The sequence below is a fragment of the Oryctolagus cuniculus genome, chromosome 1 (genome assembly GCF_051225735.1).
Source record: "Oryctolagus cuniculus isolate XC-2025 breed Fujian yellow rabbit chromosome 1, ASM5122573v1, whole genome shotgun sequence".
Lineage (NCBI taxonomy): Eukaryota > Metazoa > Chordata > Mammalia > Lagomorpha > Leporidae > Oryctolagus > Oryctolagus cuniculus.
Window position 1 is genome coordinate 141,272,534 of NC_142867.1, and position 22,212 is coordinate 141,294,745.

Genomic DNA, 22,212 nt, shown 5'->3' on the forward strand with positions numbered 1-22,212 from the left:
AGAAGAAAGATGATGACCGTATGAAAATTGGATTGTGCTGTGAAAATAGAGATTCATTAGGCAGTGTGTTAATCTGTTGGGGCTGTGTAGCAGAATACAGCACGATGGCTTAAATGGCAGAAATGCATTTCTCACAGTCCGTTCTGGAGGTGGGAGGTCCAAGATCTGGGTCCAGTAGAAGGCGGTTACTGGTGAGGCCTCCCTTGCTTCCCGATACCTGCTCTGCTGCTGTCATGCTGCGGCTCTTCCTCTGCGTGTGTCTGCCTCGTTTTATAGGGGCTGTTGGAACAGGATGCATCCTTACAACCTTGCTTAGGCTTTGCCTTTGTAAGTGCCCTGTCTCCAGAGACAATCGCACTGGGAGTTGCACTGTAGTCCGTGACATTCTGGTTTGTGCACCCCACCTCCTTAGGTGCACCTTGCAGCTTCAATGCAGTGTCTTGGCCTGTGTGCTCTGGGTGTTGGTGGCGGTGGGCCTTTATTTCGTGTCATCTGTCCCCTTTAGTCCAAACTAGTAGTGTGTCTGCTGGTGTAATCCCATCTCTGTCTGGCCACCGCTGCTGAGACAGGTGATTAAATCCTTGGGTAATCTCCACGGAACATTATCCAGCCACATCTTCGATATTCCCTCCAGGGTGTACCTTCTCATTTTGTCTAGTATGTACAGGCTGAGAATTTTCTGAATCTACCTCCTGGTTCCTTATTCAGTTCATCTCTCTGCTCTTCTGTTTTATTATGATCAGTAAGGAGAAACCAGGCTGTACCTTCAGTATTTTCTTTACAAGTCTACTATGCTGAGTTATCCAAAGGGATCCAGGATTCCCACCCTCCTGCTTCCTGCCTTCCTTTTCTTCCAGTTATTTGAGAGGCAGAGAGTTTACATCCCAGGGCTCACTCACCAGATGCCCCAGTTGGGGCTGGGCCATGGCCAAAGCCAGGAACTGGGAACTCAATTCAGGTCTCCTGTGTGGGTGCCAGTTACCCAATTACTTGGACCATCGTTACTGCCTCTTTGTGAGTCCACTAGCAGGGAGCAGAGAGTAAGGAGTTAGAGCTGGGAATTGAACCCAGGCACTCTGGTGTAGAATGTAGGCTACTTAACCACTAGGCTTAGTCAAGTCTGCTCCAGAATCACCCTTTTTAGTTTATTATTGATTTCTGGCTGACATTGAATCAGAATCACTTTTCACATCCACACAGATAACTCCTTCCAACAGCTTTTCTCAAGACAATTCCTTTTCTTAACAAGGGCCTTGAGAATTCTTCTAACTCAACAATTTCAATTTTTACTCTCCTCCTTTATGAGTGTGTTAGAGCAGTGCCCTGTGCTGTGATCCTGATCTCTGTTAGAGTTAGCCGGAGAAGTAAAATCAAGAGAGCAGTTAGAGATGCAGGAGATTGAGGTGCTGGCTCTGTGAATATGAAGCCTGGAGAGTCCAAAACCCACAGCGTGGGGTAGCCGATCTGTGGATGTTGCAGAAGAAATCCCAAGATCGTGTCCTGGAGAATTCCCCGGCCCCGGCAGGTTGGTCTTTCTGTCGTGCAGACCTTCAGCTGATTGGTTGAGGCACAGCTACATTGCAGAGAGCCTGTGCCTACTGAGGGGGTCACCAGTTCACACTGCTATCTCCAGATATCTTCCACGTTGACATGGAAGATGATCTGTTTAGGAGAAACAGCGGACTGATGCGGTATATGTAAGAGTGGAACTAGGTATCAAGCCAGAGTAGAAGCTTTTGTTGGGTATGGGAGTTAAGTGAAGCTTTCAAGCCTTCGCTTTGGGAAAGATGGTGATACCATCAACAACACCCAGGACAGAAAACCTTCCCCCCTTACCTGAGCACCACTGTTCAGAAAACGACGCTTTTTATTATTATTTTTAATTTACTTATTTATTTGAAAGTCACAGTTACACAGAGAGAGAAGGAGAGACAGAGAGAGAGGTCTTCCATCCGCTGATTCCCCCCCAGATGGCCTCCATGGCCGGAGCTGCACTGATCAGGAGCCAGGAGCTTCTTCCGGGTCTCCCATATGGGTGCAGGGGCCCGGTGCAGGGGCCCAAGGACTTGGGCCATCTTCCACTGCTTTCCCAGGCCACAGCAGAGAGCTGGATCGTAAGTAGGCAGCCAGGTCTTGAACCAGTGCCCATATGGGATACTGACACTGCAGGTGGCAGATTTACCCGCTTCACCACAGCTCCGGCCCCCAGAAAATGATTCTTAACCTTGGCTGTACATAGAATCATCAGGGGGATTTGAGAATCTCTGCATCCCAGCTGTGCTGCTGAGTGGTAAATCAGAATCCCAGGGGTGGTAAGATCAGTCCACCAGTGTTTTTCTCTAGCTCATGTTAGTACGCAGCTGACTGAGTAGTATTTTGAGGGAAAGCACTGTCATAGGAAGCCAACAGAATCGTGGGGTACATGAGACTAGGTGTCACTGATTTGTCTCTTTCCCTAGCTGGCCTCGGTCGAACAGGCACCCTGATAGCCTGCTACATCATGAAGCATTACAGGATGACAGCAGCCGAGACCATCGCGTGGGTCCGAATCTGTAGGCCCGGCTCGGTGATTGGGCCTCAGCAGCAGTTTCTGGTGATGTAAGTAGCTGGAAAGCTCTTGTGGTCTCCCCTGGAAACTGACAGCAAGTGGAATTTTGTTAGTCTCCAGTGACATCTGCTTGTCCAATAGGAAGAGGTTAGGTTATTGATGTGTCTTTCTGGAAAGCTGTGTTTTGTTGTCATTTAAACGCTCTAGGAAACAAGCAAGCCTGTGGCTGGAAGGGGACTATTTCCGACAAAAGTTACGGGGGCAGGAGAATGGACAACACAGAACCTCGCTCTCCAGACTCCTTTCTGGTGTCGATGACATCTCAATAAATGGGGTCGAGAACCGAGACAAGCAGGAAGCAGAACCGGTAATGGAACCACCCTCATCGCGCTGTTGTTATTGCTTTAAATGCTGTTGAGAACCTTGTAGGGCATGCAGAAAATTGTAGGTGAAAACAATAAAGCGCGTTTTGAGGGATTATCGTCACACAGCCTTTTATATGTACGGCCCTCTCTGGGAACATCATAGTCAAATCAGTTAACGGAAGGATAAGTGTCCATAAAACCGAAGGTATCTCTTACTTACCAGGCACAGGTGGGAGAGAGGACGGTGAAGGGAGCTCTTTAGATGGACCTAGTACTGCTCTGCCCCTATCCCTTTTCTCATCACGACAGCTCATTAGTTTCCACGTGGAGTTTAGGGATTTAGGGAGTAGCAGTACTCAGTTAAGTGGTGGTAAGTACCTGGGGAAATCGTAACAAGAACGTTCTTACCCATGAAAACCCATGGTGCCTCTTCAGTGTATGACAGGAGGCTGCTGGGGTCTCGTCTCTCTGTGCAGGTCCACTTTGGTCATCTCAAAATGGGACCTGTAGCTCCATGTTGCAGGAAGCTCAGCAGAAACTTGGGGGTGTGTAGCAGTAAGGGTTTGTGTCTATCTGCTGCGCTTGACTGCATTCCTAGTGCAACTTAAACCATTAGCTCAGTGTTTTTTTACTTACACAGTACAGTGATGACGACGAAATGAATGGCGTGACACAAGGTGATAGACTTCGGGTTCTGAAAAGCAGAAGACAATCAAAAGCAAAGGCTGTCCCCCTCACGTGAGTCCGGTTCCCTCTGTGGGGTGATGGTGCTGTGTGGTGTGGGGGGGTTTCCTGGCGAACGCTTTGCCCCATGCATTTCTCTCTGAATTTGCATGTCCATTGTGCCACTTTGCAGTTAATTTCTTTGTTATTTGAAAACCCAAGGGTGTTTCTCCCAGCCATCCTAGGTTTATTTACGTGCTCTTGGGGTAACCTCAGGAGCCTTTATCCGTGGGCAAGCAATATTAACAGTGCTTTTCTCCATGGATGGGCAGCATGGGCTAGCCTCAGGGGAGTGACAGTGACAGCGGATGTAAAGTTCAGAACAGCAGACTTGCCCATGGCTACTACAGCTGTCAGTTCTGTTCAACTCACTACCACATTACAGATCATTTGGGATTTTCTCTTAATGTTAAAAAGTTATTTATTCATTTGAGAGACAGCCAGACTGAAAGAGCGCTCCCATCCACTGATTGATTCCCCCAATGCCCACAGTGGCCAGGACCAGGAACTTAACACAGTTTGCCCACATGAATGGCAGGGACCCAGTTACTCGCATCATCACCTCTGCTTCCCAGGGTCTGCATTGGCAGGAAGCTGGAATGAAGAGTGGAGCTGCAGGGGCAGGTATAGAACCAGATACTCTGGTACGGGCTGAGGGCATCCTAACTGGTGCCTTTAACTGCCAAGTCCGGTGCCAACCCCAGAGCATTTGTTTTGATACCGTAGCATTTAGTCAGCTGTGACATGATGGCTTACTCACATCTGTGTGTGTGTGTGTGTGTGTGTGTGTGTGTGTGTGTTATAGTAATGTTCCGATTGCAGATGGTTTCTTGTGTGGTGTTAGGTTGGATTCAACTTCATGGAATGTCCAGAATTGTTAGAAAGTGCTTAGAGTCAAGGTTCATGGGCCGTGCAATCCAAGCCAAGCTTCAGGAGCTGGTTCTACCTGTGCCACTCCAGGGAGCCTCCCTTTTCCTGTGGGAGTCACATTTCCTGCCTGTTTGGAGGGAGGTGGAGAGAGGAAGGCAGTGAGTGTCTTGTTATGGTAATGGCACATCCCAGATGTAGGCAGACCAGGCTTTCCTTTAAACTAAAATTGGTTCCCCACAGGTTGTGTCCTTCTAATCTAAAGTAATGAAGTGGACATACACAAAGAATGTGTCCTCATAGGTACTTAAACCACCCGGCACAGAGGATCAGGTGCCACGTGAAGTTAGGGCATCACTGTCGACTTTAGGCATTTATAGACTGCTTTACAAATGGTACCTTTTGTATAATTTAGTCTGCATGAAAACATGGTGTAACGTATTTTAACTCCAGATGCCATTTGCATTTGGATTTTGTTAAAAGTCTTCATCTAAGTCAGGGGTGGGGAATTTTTTTTTTCTTTTTGAGGGCTATTTGGATATTGTCAGCATCATTCGTGGGCCATTAAAATCATCAGCTGGGGAGTCCTGCCTGCTGTTGGCTTGGCAGGGCGGATGGCCCCAGCCTGGTGTAAGACGTTTCAGTGGGTCTGCTTCTGCCTACCGCGTGCCTCCAGCTGATCGTCCTGAAGGGATCTCCTGCCCTGACGAGCCTGGAACAGTGCTCAGCCTCCACTCTGCCTTTGAGCCACCTGGGGGAGCCGCGGCCACGCAGGCGGGCCGGGCCTGAGGTGCTGCGTGTCTGGAAAGTTCCCCCATGTTGCAGTTACTGCGGGGGCAGGGACCACCCCTCAGCTTACAAGCCCACAAAATGGATGCTTTGTGGGTTGCTTGTAGCTTGTGCCCCACTGTTTCATCTCGAGAACCCGCATCCACGTCAGTGTTTTATTGCCGCATTAGGTCCAGGGGACGGAAATTCTGCGTAGTGAAAAGGTCGTGTTAAGTAGGCTGCTGGAGCATCTCCTCGGTGCCCCTCAGAGACTGGTGCCTTCTGGAATGTGGTTTCTGAAGAGTTCAGATCACAACCTGCTCCCCTTTTCCAGGAAAATTGAGACCCCAGGCCGGTGCCGCGGCTCACTAGGCTAATCCTCCGCCTTGCGGCACCGCCACACCGGGTTCTAGTCCCGGTCAGGGTGCCGGATTCTGTCCCGGTTGCCCCTCTTCCAGGCCAGCTCTCTGCTCTGGCCAGAGAGTGCAGTGGAGGATGGCCCAAGTGCTTGGGCCCTGCACCCCATGGGAGACCAGGAGAAGCGCCTGGCTCCTGCCATCGGATCAGCGCGGTGTGCCAGTCGCAGCGCGCCAGCCGCGGCGGCCATTGGAGGGTGAACCAACGGCAAAAGGAAGACCTTTCTCTCTCTCTCACTGTCCACTCTGCCTGTCCAAAAAAAAAAAAAAAAAAAAAAGATACCCCAGAACAAGTCTCTCCCAGCCATAAGTGTGGTAGCAGAAAACAACAAAGATGCCAGTTTTACATACTACCAGCACCAGATGACAAAGCCTCTGTAGGGTTCTATTTGCCAGGATTGATGAGGTTCGCTGAGATGAATGTCAGAAGGGATTTTTTTTTTTTTTTTTTTTTTTTTTTTTTTGACAGGCAGAGTGGACAGTGAGAGAGAGAGGCAGAGAGAATGGTCTTCCTTTTGCCGTTGGTTCACCTTCCAATGGCTGCCGCGGCTGGCGCATCACACTGATCAGGAGCCAGGTGCTTCTCCTGGTCTCCCATGCAGGTGCAGGGCCCAAGCACTTGGGCCATCCTCCACTGCACTCCCGGGCCACAGCAGAGAGCTGGCCTGGAAGAGGGGCAACCAGGACAGAATCTGACGCCCCGACCGGGACTAGAACCATGGTGCCGGCACCGCAGGCGGAGGATTAGCCTATTGAGCCACAGCGCTGGCCCAGAAGGGATTCTTGTTGGTCAAGGGAAAGAAGCTGAAGACCCTAAGACCATGGCGGGGTGAGGGAGATGGCTCCCAGGCCAGCATTGGTTCAGTTTCCTGGTTCTGCTCCAGCGTTGCCTATACCGGGCACTATGTTAAATCAAGTGAAATGGCAAAGGCTTACAACATCAAGTTACCCAGGATCCGTTTCATAATGGCAATTCTAAAAACAAGAGAATCGCCTCAAAACCGTCCCCTCTCCACGTTACACAGCTAACAGATTTCTAGGCCACGTTTCTAAAGAAGAAAGCGAAACACTAAATTTCTCCAAGCTGTTAATTATATGTGGGCTTTTCGATGCGTCACAGCAAATCTTGGTCCTGGCCTTTTTAACACCACTTTGGTTGTCCCTGTACCTACCCTTTTTGGTTTGTAGCTTTTGTGGCCTCAGAACAGGAAGTCCATGTGAGGTCCCCAGCCGTGTGCGACAGCAGCTTTGGTTGGGAAACCTAAATTTTAAATCAAATCTAAATTCAATCGTAAACTCAGTCCCTGGCCTCCCATGTATTCAGTCGCTGACTCACCCGTTGCCATGGGCAAGTTACTTTGCTTTGAGACCGGTTGCTTGGTCAGATGAGAATACAAGTTAGTGAAATACGTGAGCACTGGTGATTTCTCAGGAGAAAGCTGTAGTTGTTAAAATGCTGTTCCAACTACTGCTTCCTCTTTTATCAGCGGTCAGTATTTTGGGAGAGTTTAAGTTGTCAGAAGTTGTGATGTGGCCATTTTTTCTGAGAGCCCCCCCGATCCCGTGTTCCATGGAGGCTGTAGGTCACGCAGCACCGTGACACTGGGCTCATTTCCAGGACTTGAGGGCAGGTCTCTTCCCTGTGCTGAAACTGATCTGGTAGGTTTTCTGACTTGAGCCGGAGGCCTGTCTTTGTGCATGCTGATTGTTAAAGAAAATGCCTTAATGTTAAATAAAATGCCTTACAAAGATTGCAGTTGCATCTTATGTGGGATTAAGTAAGCAGAGAAATACAGTTAGCCTGGAAAAACCCTTCGGTCCCCTCTGTAGCTAGCGCAGTAGGGGTGCGTGTGTGAGTCAGCAGCTAGAAAGAATTCTCATGCCGTGAGCTTCACTAGAGGAACACACACAGTGCGGAGATAGCGTGAGTGTGACTTGCAGGGTGAGGCTGGGTTTTTATTTTGGGCCCAGCCTTTGGTGTAATCCCTTTGTCCTGGGCAGGACCCCTGGCACGTAGCTGTTAATGATGTCGATGATGCTGAGGGCACCCCGACAGTCACTTCCTACCTGATTGGCCCGTGCTTTCCCCGCACCAGGTGCCCCACAGAGCCTTTGGTATGTGGTCATGGGTGGAACAGGAGGCCATTTGGAAGGGCAGTGTTTGGAGGGAGCTGCCACCCTTCCATGGGAGCGGGCTGTCGTCCCTCACTGCCAGCACCCAGGCCAGGGGATTAATGTGAGAAAAATGAGAAAACCAGCTCAGGGAAGATAGGTGTGGAGGGCACCTAAGTGGACCGTTGCTCACTTGGTGTGGCGTGGGTGCCAGCATGGGCCGTGTTGGCAGAATGCACAGTGTGCTCCCGGGGTTGAAGTGTCCCTCCACGGCAGTGAGAGCAGCTTAGCTCTGCTGGGCCCGTTCCGGCGTAGCTCTGCCTCCTGTGCTCTTGTTCATTAGTCTAGTCTAGGGCTTTCTGGTTGGTTGGGTTTCGTTGGTAGTTTGATTTTGCCTCTTTTTTCTCCATGGTTTGGTTGAGTTTCGCCTGTGTATCTTGTGCTCTCTGAAGAATGCCAGCCACCGATGACTGAGTTCAGAATCGGCAGGTTTAACTAACAAGGGGCAGTGTCCACCTAGAGATCGAGCCCAACCTTTTGTTCCTAAATATGAATCCTTTGTCTCCGCATAAGTGGCAAAGCCTGGTCCTGGCTTCCCTGCCCCCTTGCATCCCAGCTCCCCGCTCTGGGCCTTTTAGGGTGTGTGATACTCATCTGGGGCTTTATTGGTGTGTTTGGTGCGTTGTTTATTTTGGCTTCCCGATTTGAACGTCTCTTCTTTCCCCTTCACCCCTTTCCAGATGTCCCCTAGCTGTGCTGACCTCTGCACTGTGTAGTGTTGTCATCTGGTGGATTGTGTGTGACTACATTCTTCCCGTCCTGCTGTTCTGTCTCGATGGTTTCAGAACACAGTAGCCTTGAGGACCCCTTGCAGAGAGCTGCTGTGTAAGTGTCCCGTTCGTGCCCCTCCCGCCGCTCTCTCCTGGTTTCCCACGTGGTCCTCCCCGGTGCATGTCCCTCCCCTGGCGGCTCTCTTGGCTTTGTTGGTTTGCCTATTTTCTAAGGTTCTTTTTCTGAAACTTTGCCGTGAATGGGTTGGTGGCGGGGAGGGGAGGCCTCATTGTTTCTTTCACAGAAGGGATATTGAAGGCAGCTTACCTTGTTTTTATCTGTGCTTGCTTTTGGCAGACGTTGTGAAATAGCAGTTTATAAGTAAAGACACTGGAGCAATTTCTCTTCACTGTAGAAGACGTTCAGTTAGCTTGGTCAGTCGGGCAGTGACCGCCCTCTAGTTTTGTGTACCTTGAGTATGTCCTCTCCATTTCTAGAAAGAAAAAAAGTTTCCCCGCTCATCTTCTGCTCTCAGTAAATATTTGCTTTTGTGGCGCTACTGACCAGTGTGTTAGCCTGGCTTTCCACTGGACAGCAGCTCTCCCGAGTCCCCTCCTCCCGCCTGGGGGACACAGGCAGGGCTGTTCCACTGAGAAGGGGAAGCGCAGGGGAGATGAGTGTGCTGTCCACATCTGTGCCCCTGCTTGGCCCTCGCTCTGCTCCTGCTTTTGCGCTTGCCCCAGAGTAACCAGAAGGTCTTTTGACGTGAATAGAGGCCATTGTGACTTTTTTGAGATCTTTCATCCACAGAATGAGTGCCTTCTTACTCCACGGAACATCGTAGTTGAGACCAAAGGCAAAGAGCCGGCTCTGTATCCAGGTTGCGTCCTTTTGTTTTTCCTCTGAAGCTTTTTCTTTAACTCATTTTTCAAAAATGTCTTCTCTTGCCCCAACTTGATTTTGGAACTAACTAAAGAGTGCAGAAGTCCCTTCCGGGGACTCTTCCAAAGTAAGACTCCATTGCATCCACCTCTGGTACGTTGTGGTTTCATTGAGTGTTTTCCTTCCTAGGGCTGAGAAAGGTTTCAAAACTGAACAGATTCCACTTTTCAGTTAGGGAAACTTGCTTCATGTGTTCCCACTCGTGGCATATTCTTGACTGGCTTAGTAGCACAGGCCTATCCCGGCGTATTCACGTACGCTGTGCTTCTGATGTAATTTCACCTTTGAGGTTTTCTCCTGTCTCTTGGTAAGAGTCAGTTTTCACGTTTGCTGACTTGAGAGTGCTGTACTCTGCCGACATTCACTCTTCCCCAGGTATTCCCGGTGGCCGAGACCTTCCTAGCGGGCAGAGTGCAGCAGTGTCCACAGGTGCGCACCCCCCCCCCCTCTCCCCATTACTTTCCTTCAACCAGGCTTCATTTATGAAGCTGGCTGTTCTTGCACACCGTTGTTCACCTGTGCTGGCAGGTGAGGGAGCACTGTTTGGTGAGTTGTCACTATTTCCAGGAGTGCCTGGAGTGCTCGTCCGGAACAACCCTTGGCCTTGCTGTGTGAGGCGTCCAGGCCCATTCTCCTGAGAGTTTTTTATTAGTGGGGACAGCATAGATAGTGCAGAGGTGCCCTGATGGCTTCTTTACTTGGAATGGAGCATTCAGGCGTGTTGTATCTTGGTAGATGAGACTTGGCTTTTCAGTGTTTACTTTGCTTAAGCTGCAGATACCACTGCATGTAAAATCTGGGAGTCCTGAGGCCCTAAAGATACAAAAGAGTATACGGTGACCAAGCCTGGAGATAAGTAGGACTGACGGAAAGACAGGAGGGAGACAAGTACGTGTGCTGAAGTTTGCTCAGCAAGGAATGAAAGGGTGACTGTTCCACTGTTGTCAGCTGCGTGCGTCTCATCAGGCTGTCAGTGTGATTTGCAGGTGCAGTGGCTGGGGTTTTTCCCCTTTGTTGACGCAGGCCATAGGTGTGATGACTGCCTGTTCTTAGTGCAGAATCATAGCAGCCTACCCAGTATGATTGACACACTCTGAATTTCTTCCATTCTCTTGGTTTCAAAGCTCTGCATATATCATTAGTGGATAAGATTACTTAGTTCACGTTAATTTATGCTAATTTTTACAGAGAAAGAAATAGGTTGAAAAGATGCTTCCCATCAGCATAAGAATGGAACACTACAGCAGTGCTCCTGATTTTTTTTTAAAAAGATTGATTTTGTTTATTTGAAAGGCAGAGTTAGAGGCAGAGGCAAAGAGAGAGAGGTCTTCATCTGCTGGTTGCAATGGCCAGTGCTGGGCTGATCCAAAGCCAGGCCTCAGGAGCTTCCTCCGGTCTCCCATTTGGGTGCAGGGTCCCAAGGACTTGGGCCATGTTCTATTGCTTTCCCAGGCCATAGCAGAAAGCTGGATCGGAAGTGGAGCAGCCGGGACTCATATGGGATTTTGGCACTGCAGGCGGCAGCTTTACCTGCTGCGCCATAATGCCAGCCCCTCCATTAGTGGTGAATCTGACAAGTGAGACCGTTGGTCCCCCAAGTAGGCAATGTGCTGTCACTTGTTTTTCCTCCTGTTAGTGATTTTACAGCGTGGTGCTCAGCTGTACTTTTTGGCCATCACTGGCCTCAAATTCTTGTAAGAGTATTGCTTCCTCCATTTGTGGTCTCTGGAGGAGCTGGGGGTGCATCAGCCGTTTGTTTGGTGCAGAATTCTACGTTCAGATCCCAGACAGGGAGGAATAAATGGTTCCCCCTCACTTTGCCGCAGCAGACCAGACGTCTCAGCAAATCCTTCTTTTAAGGAGAAGCGACCACGTCTGCATATACTTTCTCTGTTCTGTTAGGACAGCCCATGTGTGCAGTGACCATACTTGCTGAGAAACATGCAGTCAGGGGTTGGCTGAGGGAGTTAGCCCAGGGGCCAGCAGCCCCTGCCCTTCCCTTCTGCCTCGCCCAGCTGCAGGTTTCACTGGCACAGTAAAGCTGGCCACTCTTCTGGTGACGAAGGGAGCATTTTACTACACGCTGGACGTCCTGGGTTTGGGTACCACTACAGTGCCAAGATTTACTCCTTGTTACTACATTTTAATGACCTGGCGTTGGTTGTTAAGTACCACGGGGGTGACACAGGTGGATGAGATGGAACTGCTTGTTCATGAAGGCCGTGTCTCCTTTATGTCCGAGTATGGGAGGATAAGTCACAGTTGATGCTTGTAAACATGTGTGTGAGTGGCTCTGTTTTTCAGTGATGATCCCTTCAAGAAAGGAACAGCATGTGACAAGTTGGATATTTTTTCCCCCTGTTTTCCCTAAAGCATTTAATCAGGAAAGCCCAGAGACCTCTGTTTATGAGCAGTGGTCTGTGTGCCTCTACCCGAGGCTGTTCCTTACTCTCTGATAACTGGCCTCCTGGGCAGTCTGTCTGTGCCCATGAGGCATCAGTCAGTTCCATAAAATTGATGAGAGTTTAAGGCAAGTTTCTCCAAATTCTAATGGCTTCACTTTGATTTTAAATGGCTCTTGGAGATTAGTAAGTGGTTACAATCCAGACAAACCTTGAATTTTTCTTGAACAGACTTAACATTTTTGTAACTCTCATGAAAATAATACCGACTGATTGCCCATATCGTCGGTTCTGAGGAGTGCACGTGGTGTAGGTGTTCCCCGAGTTAGCTGCATATTCTTAAGGGCTTGGGGCTCCCTAACGATGGATTGTTTTTATGACTAGAAACGTGAGGCTCTCCTTGTACTTTGCGGCCCAGAGCTTTACCAGGCTGGCGGTTTCCTTCAGTATGGGGATTTCCCAAAATGGAGCACCCCGGCTGTCTCCGTGTGACCCTCACCAGGCCTGGCTGTGAAAATGTGTTCCCGGAAGATATGTCGATGGGAAAAGCCTGATACATTCTCAACCAGCAGTGTGCACTCAAGTGTCCTCCCTGTCGGGTGTTCGACGTTGTTTTGGTGACTGTAATCCTGTTTTTTCCCACTGTTTCCAGAGTAATTCTGCAGTCCAGTGTTCAGAGCTGTAAAACGTCTGAACCTGACGCTTCTGGCAGTGCAGGCATTACTCACAGAACCACCAGGTCTGCTTCAAGGAAAAGCAGTTTTAAAAGGTGAGAAAAGGTCCCACTCTCCTGACGCGTTCCAGGCGTTGCTTTTCCAGTTTAACCCTCTGGTTCCTGCTTCTGGAGATGGACGTGCGGACGGGAGGCGGCAGAGTCCCTGGGAACCAGGACTTAACCAGCTGTGTTTTCCCTTGTCCATCATCTGAGAAAGTCTGGAGCGTTTGAGTGTAGGCTTTTGCTCTGTTCTGTTGTATAGACGTAATTCTCCAGGGCATGGCACAGGAGAGTTGAGAGGTTTTCATTAAGGGTTTCCCCAGCTCTGTCAGGACTCAGCAGGGGTCTCTCTGTCAATCACCCAGCAAATGAATTGCTGGAGAATGTGCAGCAGAGGAGTGTGCTGGTGGCCGTGTTGAGAGCCTTCTTGACCTAAGAGTTCTCTGCTCATGCCCGAAGGCACCAGAAGATGAACATGCGCTGAGGCCAGGGACTCACCTGTTGTCTCTGGCTGCTCACCAGGAGCCCAGGGTGGACATTTCAGTTTCCAGGCACTCCAACAGCAGGTCCTTTGGAGGGCAGAGGGAATCGGCCGTGGAAGGTGGGGACCCCCTCTCCTGTTTCGTGCATCTCTGTGTGGCATTGGCAGCCCAGGCAGCCCTGTGTTTGCACTCGGGGTCCGACCGATCTCTAGACGTTTGCCACACACCACCTGAAGAGTGAGACCCAGAATCCAGTCATCCCTGGCAGTTTCCCTCCTGCTTTTCCATTTCTCCGCCCTGTGTCTTGGAGGCTTCAGGCCCGCGGGCCCCAGGGGCAGGTGCACAGAGGAGCTCCTTGGGCCGTGTGTGTAAGGAGTGGGTCAGATCTATCCCTTTCTCTCTTTGCCGATCCTTTCTTTGTAGGGTGTTCCTGCACACTTACACTCAGCTGGGCATGAGACGACTGAGCACAAGCATTAGAGAGTTGTCATGCGCTCTGACTCATGATTTTAGGATTTTAAAATTTTTTGTTAGGAATGTATCATACATTCATACCCTTTTTTAAATTTTTTTTTTATTTGACAGATAGAGTTAGACAGTGAGAGAGACAGAGAGAAGGGTCTTCCTTCCGTTGGTTCACCCCCCAAATGGCTGCTATGGCCAGGGCTGTGCCGATCCAAAGCCAGGAGCTGGGTACTTCCTCCCGGTCTCCCATGTGGGTGCAGGGCCCAAGCACCTGGGCCATCCTCCACTGCCCTCCCGGGCCACAGCAGAGAGCTAGACTGGAAGAGGAGCAACCGGGTCAGAATCCGGCGCCCATATGGGATGCCCGGCGCACCATAGGCAGAGGATTAACCAAGTGAGCCATGCCACCGGCCCTCATACCCCGCCCCCCTTTTTTTTTAAAGATTTATTTATTTATTTGAAAGAGTTACACAGAGAAAGAAAGAGAGGCGGGAGGAGGGGTCTTCCATCTGCTGGTTGACTCCCCAGTTGGCCGCAGCGGCTGGAGCTGTGCCGATCAGGAGCCAGGAGCCAGGTCTCCCATGTGGGTTCAGGGGCCCAAGGACTTGGGCCATCTTCTACTGCTTTCTCAGGCCATAGCAGAGAGCTGGATGGGAAGTGGAGCAGCTGGGTCTTGAACCAGCACCCATATGGGATGTCGGCACTGCAGGCAGCGGCTTTTATCCACTAAGCCACAGCGCAAGCCCCGTTCATACCTTTTTTACTCCGATTGCACTTGAGAAGAACATTGTAGGAATACTGACAAAACATCAAAGTTACAACATCAGAATGCTCTTCCTACAGTGAGACATAGGAATTGGGCTACAGATGGTTAAATTGTGGCAAATGAATTGGAAGTCATGTTTTTAAAGAAAATTAAGGAACTTAGATAATGTTCACCAGGCAGTAAGTTATAAGGAACCACACATAAACATTCAGAAATAATACTTTATTCTATTAACATAATTTATACCGTTATAGATGTATACAAATAAGAATAAAGAAAAATAAACTATAATGATAACACTTCTCACTTCTGATTGGTAGGAAAGTTAGGGGGAGGTTTTTTTTTTTTTGGTTTTTTTTTTTTTTAGGATTTATTTATTTTACTTGAAAGTCACAGTTACACAGAGAGAGGAGAGGCAGAGAGAGGTGTTCCATCTGCTGGTCTACTCCCCAGATGGCCACAACAGCCAGAGCTGCACTGATCCAAAGCCAGGAGCCAGGAGCATCTTCTGAGTCTCCCATGTGGGTGCAGGGGCCCAAGGACTTGGGCCATCTTCTACTGCTTTCCCAGGCCACAGCAGAGAGCTGGATTGGAAGTGGAGCAGCCTGGTCTCAAACTGGCTCCCATATGGGATGCGGGCACCGCAGGCAGTGGCTTTACCTGCTACACCACAGGAGGTCTTTTTTATGATTTATTTTCTAATTATAATGGGGAAAATGATATTTTTTGTTTTTTAGCACTGGCATTTTCAGGTGAGTAGGAATACTAAAAATTCAAACACCAGGTCACTGTGCCCTGGGTTGAATGGATCTAAGTGCTCAGGCCTTCATTGCAGCCTGCTGTCTTGCACACTTAATGCCACTTTTACTTTCTTGGATTGTGCTTTCCTGTTACAGAGGAAGAGAGCCCACGAGCCTGGAGGCAGCTTCCTGAGCCATGCCTCAGTGCTCTGAGGGGAGTTGGCCACGCATCAGTTCGTGCACATAGGTTTTTGTGGGGTTTTTTTGTGTGTCACTCCAGCGACCTAAACCGATCACACAGAGCCCCTGGATGGAAGGCTTGGAGGACCTAGATTGGGTTTCACACTGGATAAGCAGGTTGGAATGTTGAGATGGCCCACGGCCGTTTCCGGAATTTTAGAAAGTGCCAAAAACTATATATATATTTATATTTATATTTAAATTCCACGTTGGACCCTGAGCGATGATTTGCAGAGCCAAGGAGTGAAGTGGGCTGGTCCTTTACCACCTTGTCCTATGCAGGGTTTCCATTTCAGTTTTGTTTGGTCTCAGAGCTTTGGCCTGTGTTGGTATCACGTGTTACTCCTACAGCTGATCCAAGGGAAGTAGATGACTGATGGTCCCCCTCCTGCCTCTAGGGCCTAAGGAGAATTGAGGACAGCCAGGCTACAGCCTCGCGCTCTTGTCCTGCTGACTGCTACTCATTGTTACTGGAGGGTAACAAGGGAGTTCACATGTTGTTGCATCATCTGAGTCAGGGGAAAAGAGTCTGAGCTAAAAGTGCTGAGCAATTGCAAGTCCTGCATCGTAATTGTTTCTTTAAACAGCAATACTTAGAAAGAAAACGCCGCACAGATTTTCAGTGCATTTTCACCTGAAGCTGCAGGGCGCAGGGGCCGCCCGCGGCTCTGTGACCCTGGCTGAGGCGCTCTCTGTTGCAGGTTGGTTTCTTGTCCGTCTCCATCGTCTCTGGTGCTAAGAGCTTGACCTTGGCCATGACCTTTCACTACCTGTTCTGCTCTGTTCTTAGAGGCTCCCGGATGAGGACCCCAGCTAGACTCCCGTTGCCCCGAGCTGCCCCTCTATTCCGGACAGTTTGTTGAGAGGCTCTTGGCCTTAGGAGAACGTTTTCACAGACAGAAGAATCGTGACTTGGGGCAGAGGAGCTGACGAAATACGAATGCTGTTGTCCAAAAAATTCATGGAAAATGGAATCTGAAGATGTCTGAGTGGATTTAAAAATTTTTTTTTGCACCAAAATTTAGTTTCATTTTCCATGACATTTTCGCAGTGCCCCCTTGTGTTTCCTGTGACAGATGGTTATTGCTCATGTGTCCAGTGGACATAGGCACACCTAAACCTGAGAGCCTCAGTCCAGGCACAGCGAACCCCTAGATCAAGTGGCCTGGGGCGCAGACGAGACTGTGTGGCACCTCCTCCCGCTTGGAGCTGCAGGTCCGCTTGAAAATGTCTCTGTCAATGCCAGGGCGTCCAGCGAGCAGCTGGCGACACGGAGTTGGCCTGTGTTCCCGTGTTCTTGCATCGGCTCTCAGAGAGCTCTCCTGGAGTCGAGACCCCAGCAGCCGCCGCTCCTGGCCTTGCGCAGCTTCCGCTGAGCGCGTTTTCGTACGCGTGTGCCACGTGGTTCTCGGGGGGCCGTCTTTGCTTTCTTCCTTGCTCCATCCGCGTCCTGAGAACGTGACTTCTTTATTGTGAGTCGCATCCCTGGGAATCCTCACTCTCCACTGCAGGTGCCAAACCAGTCGTGGACGTCTGCTGGTTTGCTTTTTTTTTTTTTTCAACCAGTTCCTCACACTGCAGCAGGAGAGAGACACTCGGGTTGTCCCCTGCGCTTCTGAGCCCAGCTGGCTTGACCGCTTTGTGAGTCTTCTCGCCCGCAGCTCTCGCCACGTCACACCTGTCACCGTGCCTCCTGGTCCTGGGTGGATCGCAGTGCCTGTGCCGCTGCCTCTGGGCCTTTAATTTTTTTTGTTGTTGTGGTTCTTCTGCCAACTCCAAAAGCACATTCGTGTGGGAGTCCCAGAATGTGTTCTCTCTGAATGGGCCTTTGATAAGTGCTGGTTCTTGCTGATCTTTTGAAACATTAATGTGCCTTTGAAATTCCAGCTGTCTTGCCCTTGGCTGCACCCGCTGACTCGTACCTTCTCACTCGGGGCTCTCTTGGGGTGGCTGGACACTGACCGATGATGGTTTTTGTGGGAGGGTTCCTCCAGACTGGAAGTGGTTTTTCTCACTCTGCTTTTGCCTTTTTCCTCTGAAAGCTGCCGTAGAGCTGCGGGTGTAACATCCTAAACGGGGTGATGGGGAGAGTGGGGGAGGGCGGGGGAGAGTCGGGAGCAGGACGGGGCTCCTTGGATATCCTCGCCTGGGCCGTGGCCTGGCAGACAGGCCGGCCAGAGCCTTCCTCTGAGCGGACCCTGCCTTTTGGGATCGCCCAGTAACCCTTCCTTATCCTCTCGTTCTTTCCACTTTTCCCACAGCCTGGTTCCGCAGAGGGGCAGAAGGAAAAGGAGTGCTTTGCGACCAATGCCCTTGACGGCATTCTGGTACTGGCCTTGCTGTGCCGCCCGCGCCCTCCTGTCTGTCCATTTCTGTGTCTCTCTTCTCATTGTGTTGATTTATTTGTTTACAGAGCTGAGCCTTTTCTCTGCCCTTCCTCTCCTGTTTGTCTTTACTTTCTGGTTGACATCGTCCTGTCTCCTCCACAGTATTTGTCATTGAACGGTTCCACACAGTGTAGACTTCCTAGCATGTCGATATTTTTATTATGTCGCCTTCCTTGTCTCGGGTGGCTGCCTCTGGGACTCTCCCCCAACCTCCGTGGTAAAATCCTTTCTCTCCTTTCCTCCCTCAGTCCCTCCGTTTCAAGGACTAAAGCAGTCCTGCGTTAAGTCAAACCTGTGGCCCGAACAGAAGGAAGAGTCCGGGCACCGCAGGCTGCGACCAGACTTAGCACAATTTACACCCGAACAAAACGCAGAATTGCAACAGCCTTAGTTGCTTTCCACCTAAGAAGTCGATTTCAGTGAAGACACCGTGCACTGGAGTTGGATCCATAACTCCCCCACGTTGGGGTGCGAGCGGACGCCTTGAAGAAGGGCCCAGCTCTGTAGAGCAGGCTCATGTTGAACCACAGAAAAGCTGTCATAAATGTAGTCTCAGGTGTGAATCCCCAGGCCCTCTGTTGTGCAGGGAGCTGCCCCGCCGGTGAGGTGCAGGTGCGTGCTGGCCGGAGGCTGCCGTGCAGGTTCCTCGTGTATTTATTTTCTGTTCACCCCGTGGCCCCGTGTCCACATTCCTGAAGACGAAACGGTACTTCCTGTCATGGGACACGATTCGGTTTGCGCGTCCTCACCTTACCCTCGGTTAATAGTGTTGGGTGGTTACTCTGTGAAGTACCCACACTGCTTGTCTCCCACCAAAGAGTGCTTTATTAACGTGTCTGTGGAAACCAGATGTGCACCCGGGACGCGCGTCGTACAGAGCAGTCCTCTGCCAGCCCACAGCGCGCAGACTCGGAGGCGAAGCCGGCTCTGGCTGGAAGATGGTTGCAAGCCATTCCTTTTTATGTCACGCAGGAACTGACGGAGCACAAGGCTACCCTTTCTTTGGTTGCCCTTCAAATCATGTTTCCTTCCGTGCATAAAAAAGAAAAGCACCCACGCTATTGGGTTCCGCGCTTGGAAAGAGCAGTCCTGAACAGTAGTGGCTTTCAAAACAAAACAGAACATAAGACGTTGATGCCTTTGAAAATTTAGTCTTTCTCCGTGACAGCGTGGAATGTTTTCTCCTGGGAGCTGCCCGAGGCTGCCCGCACACCCTTGTGGTGAGAGAACTCACTGTTGCCTTGGGTTCGGGAATCCGCCGGGAACTCCAAGCAGAGTGCCTTCTGCCCTCAGCCCCTGACACGCAGCAGGGCTGTGACATCAAGCAATCGCACAACTCCAGTTTATTTGCTGCTAAAAAAAAAAACCACCGGGGTCCCTACCGCAGGAACGTTCTGCAGTCGCCTTGGGTGCTGCTGGACGAAGGAGTGTTGGTTTTAGTTCCTGGGAAACAGCTCCTGCCTGCCCCGGGCTGGAGCGTGAGGGATGCACTGTTGAAAGGCAGCGGAGAGGCAAAAGGCAGGATGAATGTCCAGGCCGAGCAAGGCCGTTCCGTTTATAAAGCTGCCTTTGCCACAGAGCTATTAGGAGTAAGAAGTGGTTGGGATGAGCAGGTTAGTCTTAACACAGCCGGTCATGGCCAGGCGGTGGCTACGTCTCGGCGCTGCTCCCATGGGTAGCAGGCGGATTGCTGGACATGGCCAGCGTCTTAGCCTGGCAGGTGCCCTTTCTCCACTGCTGGCTCTCAGGTCACAGAACAGCAGTGGTTCTGTGTCCTTAGAAACCAGCAGGTGTAAGGTTTGGGTGGGAGGAGGAACCTCCCACTCGCTGTGTTGTGCCAAGAGGTGATGCCAAGTATCCAGACTGTTCCAAGCATGAAACATGGAATTCTCAGGGCACCTTTCTTCCCTTACTCCTGTCAGGGCCGTCCCCTCCTCACGTGACCCAGGGAGCGAGGAAGGCCCAGCTCCCCCATCCCCCACCCACCCCCGTAATCCTTCTGGATTTGGCTTTGTGTCCATTGGAACCAGGCCACAGGCTACTCGGGCTTGGCCAAGAGTGGGACGTTAGGGCTTCGCTGTTTACTGTGTCACTTTTGTATTGCATAGTTGCCTTCTTGTGTTCCCAGCTAGCACCGCCATCACTGTGCCCTGCTAGGAAAGCCTTGTAGTGGCTTTGCTTGCCGGAGACTGGGGAGGCGGTCGGGAAGCCTTCCCGGGAGCGCCGGGTGGCCGATCGCACAGCAGCGGGCACACTTTGACTAGGGCCGTGGTTGGAGTCCAGGGAGGCTCTGAATCCGAGCTGTGGAAGGGTCTTCCTGCCACGAAGAAGAGCAGACCCTCCCTCACCCAGGGGGAACCCTGGAACACCCCGCAGCTTCTGAGGTTCTCACATGGAGTCCTTGTCGCGCCTGTCAGACCCGCAGGTGCCCCCGACCCTTTGCAGTGGGTTAAATCATCAGTGCGCCCTTGAAGCTCTGGGAGACTCAAGTCCTCAGAGCCAGGGACGGCCCAGGGGACGGGTGTCTGCAAAGCTGGACTCCCAGGTCTCTGTCGTGCAGCGCCCGTGGCCCGCAGGCCCTTCCCACGAAGCTGTCCGAGGCCCTAGGGTCCAGCAGGGAGCTCCCCGGTGCAGTGTGGCTGGTCCCCAGCTCCCCAGAAGGCTTCAGCCTCCTCTGCCCACCCCCTCCCTGGGGGATTTCTACCTCTTTGGGTCCTGCAAGGGTGAGAGGAGTCCCGAGCATCCCCGGGACTCCTGGCACCTTCCCTTCGCCTGCGCCACCCGTCTTGACAAATGGGCAATGCACTGTGTCGCTGTGTATTCCAGAAATATCACCACCGCTTGTTCTCATGCATTTTTTAAAGAAACCGTGATTGCGCTTTGGAAAGCAGTGGCGCATCGCGAACGACCTTGAACCGCTTTGCCCCTTCCTCGTTGTGTCCCGCTGAAGCCGTCCTGGGGGGCGGGGGGAGCTGCCCGCTGCTCCTGATGCCCCGCCTGCCTCTCTGCAGAAGCACTGCGGAGTGCCCCGTGACTGGACAGCTGGCCTAGACTGTGCAGGAAGTTACCTCCTTACTTACCCAGTCAAGTTCACTGTCAGCAGACACGGTCCTCTGACAAGAGTACTGCGGTTTTATACAGATAATTTGCAGACTTTTATCTAATGTGCACTCGTGTACAGATATTAAAAGTTTTAAGATGTAACTGAGTAATCAGTATTTGATCGTCTTGATTTTTTTATCAAAATGTATATTTCTAATGCTATTTTTTAAAGCTGAGAGAACTGGCTGGGTGGATGTTTTATTTTCCTGAAGGTATTTTTAAGATAAAGCTTCACAATGGCTGTGATCTCTGCAGATACATGTAGTTTGATACATATTGTTGCATTTGGAAATCTTGCGTATTGTTACCCAGTTTTATATAAAATGTTGAATAGTGGGAATTGTATAATTACAACTGTGTCATTAAAAGGATTAACCGAGCAGCCTTTGGTTTGGTGCATTTCCTTCTGGAGCGGTCTGGGCTAGGGCAGGTGGTGGGGACCACGCCAAGCAGAGGGAGCCGTCCTCTGCTGGTTCCCCGGCTGCCCTGGTGGAAGACCGCAGGCCCAGCGCCTCAGATGGAAGCTCACTCCCCACCGCCACCCATGTGCTGTGTCCTGAGGCCGACGCCTCCTCTCTGATGGACATGGCCTTTGTCCACCTACCCAGGAGTTTGGAGTGGAGTAGGGTCCACCTGGCGGCCTCATTCCACCTATATGCCCAGCCGAGGCGTCAGCATTTGGCTCTGGGAGGCTGTAAGGTGAGGCGGGGAGGGCAAAGGGCAGTGCAGTGGGTTGTGGGGTGCGGCCTCTTTCCTGTCTTCCCTCCAGGAGGTCTGGTGCTGACCCAGCCCTGAGACCCAGTGCTCTCTCCTCTCACGGAGGCTGTGTTGGGCTCAGGACTTTGTTCTTCCTGTTCACACTCCAGGGGAGCTGGGCTTTGCTCTCCCGAGCTCCTGCACTCCCCCAGTGGGGTGGCTGCCAGCTTGGCCCCTTGAAAGTGGCAGCACCTACCCACCCCTCAGTGGCTTCCCCCAAGGCTGTGCCCTGCACCCTGCCCACCTGCTGAGCCACCAGCTCCTGTCTGTGGGTGGTGGGATGGACCAGCATGGTGCCAGGGTCAACAGGTGGGACTTCCTCACCACAGGGGGAGGGGCTACGTGGTGAGCTGCCACAGAGGCCCCTGGCCTTGGGGGCCCCTGCACTGTCATCTGGAGCCACACTGGCCAGTGCCCATCTCCCATTCTAGCAACTTGTTGGCCCCTTTGTGTCCGAAGTAAAATGTGAATAAAAAGAACCGCCGCGTTAGCAGTCTTGTGTGGGAATTAAGGGAGGTGATAGATGCAGTGTGCTAACAAACCGTATCAGGCACAGAGCTGTCAGTAGTTGCCTGTCCTGCTTTCTAACCCGCTGTAGATAACCGGGTTAAAGACAGACTTTCGATAGCAGGTTATAGTCCGAGT

At 51.1% G+C, this 22,212-nt stretch overlaps 1 protein-coding gene across 15 annotated transcripts in view; it reads left to right on the forward strand.

The window, feature by feature from the left end:
• CDC14B (cell division cycle 14B) overlaps positions 1-21,193 on the forward strand; it is a 102,613-nt gene extending 81,420 nt beyond the window's left edge. For 3 of the 15 annotated variants that reach the window (XR_011379078.2, XR_016235914.1, XR_011379083.2), the window contains exons 10-15: positions 2,460-2,598; positions 2,756-2,915; positions 3,554-3,651; positions 8,540-8,684; positions 12,567-12,683; positions 17,958-21,193. Coding sequence is in view for 12 of the 15 variants with exons in the window: in XM_051818489.3 (XP_051674449.3) it covers positions 2,460-2,598; positions 2,756-2,915; positions 3,554-3,651; positions 12,567-12,683; positions 17,584-17,649; positions 17,958-17,994 (617 nt within the window). In the remaining 3 variants the exon portion in view is untranslated. Of the gene's footprint in view, positions 1-2,459; positions 2,599-2,755; positions 2,916-3,553; positions 3,652-8,539; positions 8,685-12,566; positions 12,684-17,583; positions 17,650-17,957 lie in introns of all 15 variants that reach the window. The other 12 variants (XM_051818489.3, XM_070049696.2, XM_051818518.3 and 9 more) reach the window with 4 other exon arrangements.
• Positions 21,194-22,212: the final 1,019 nt, after the last annotated feature.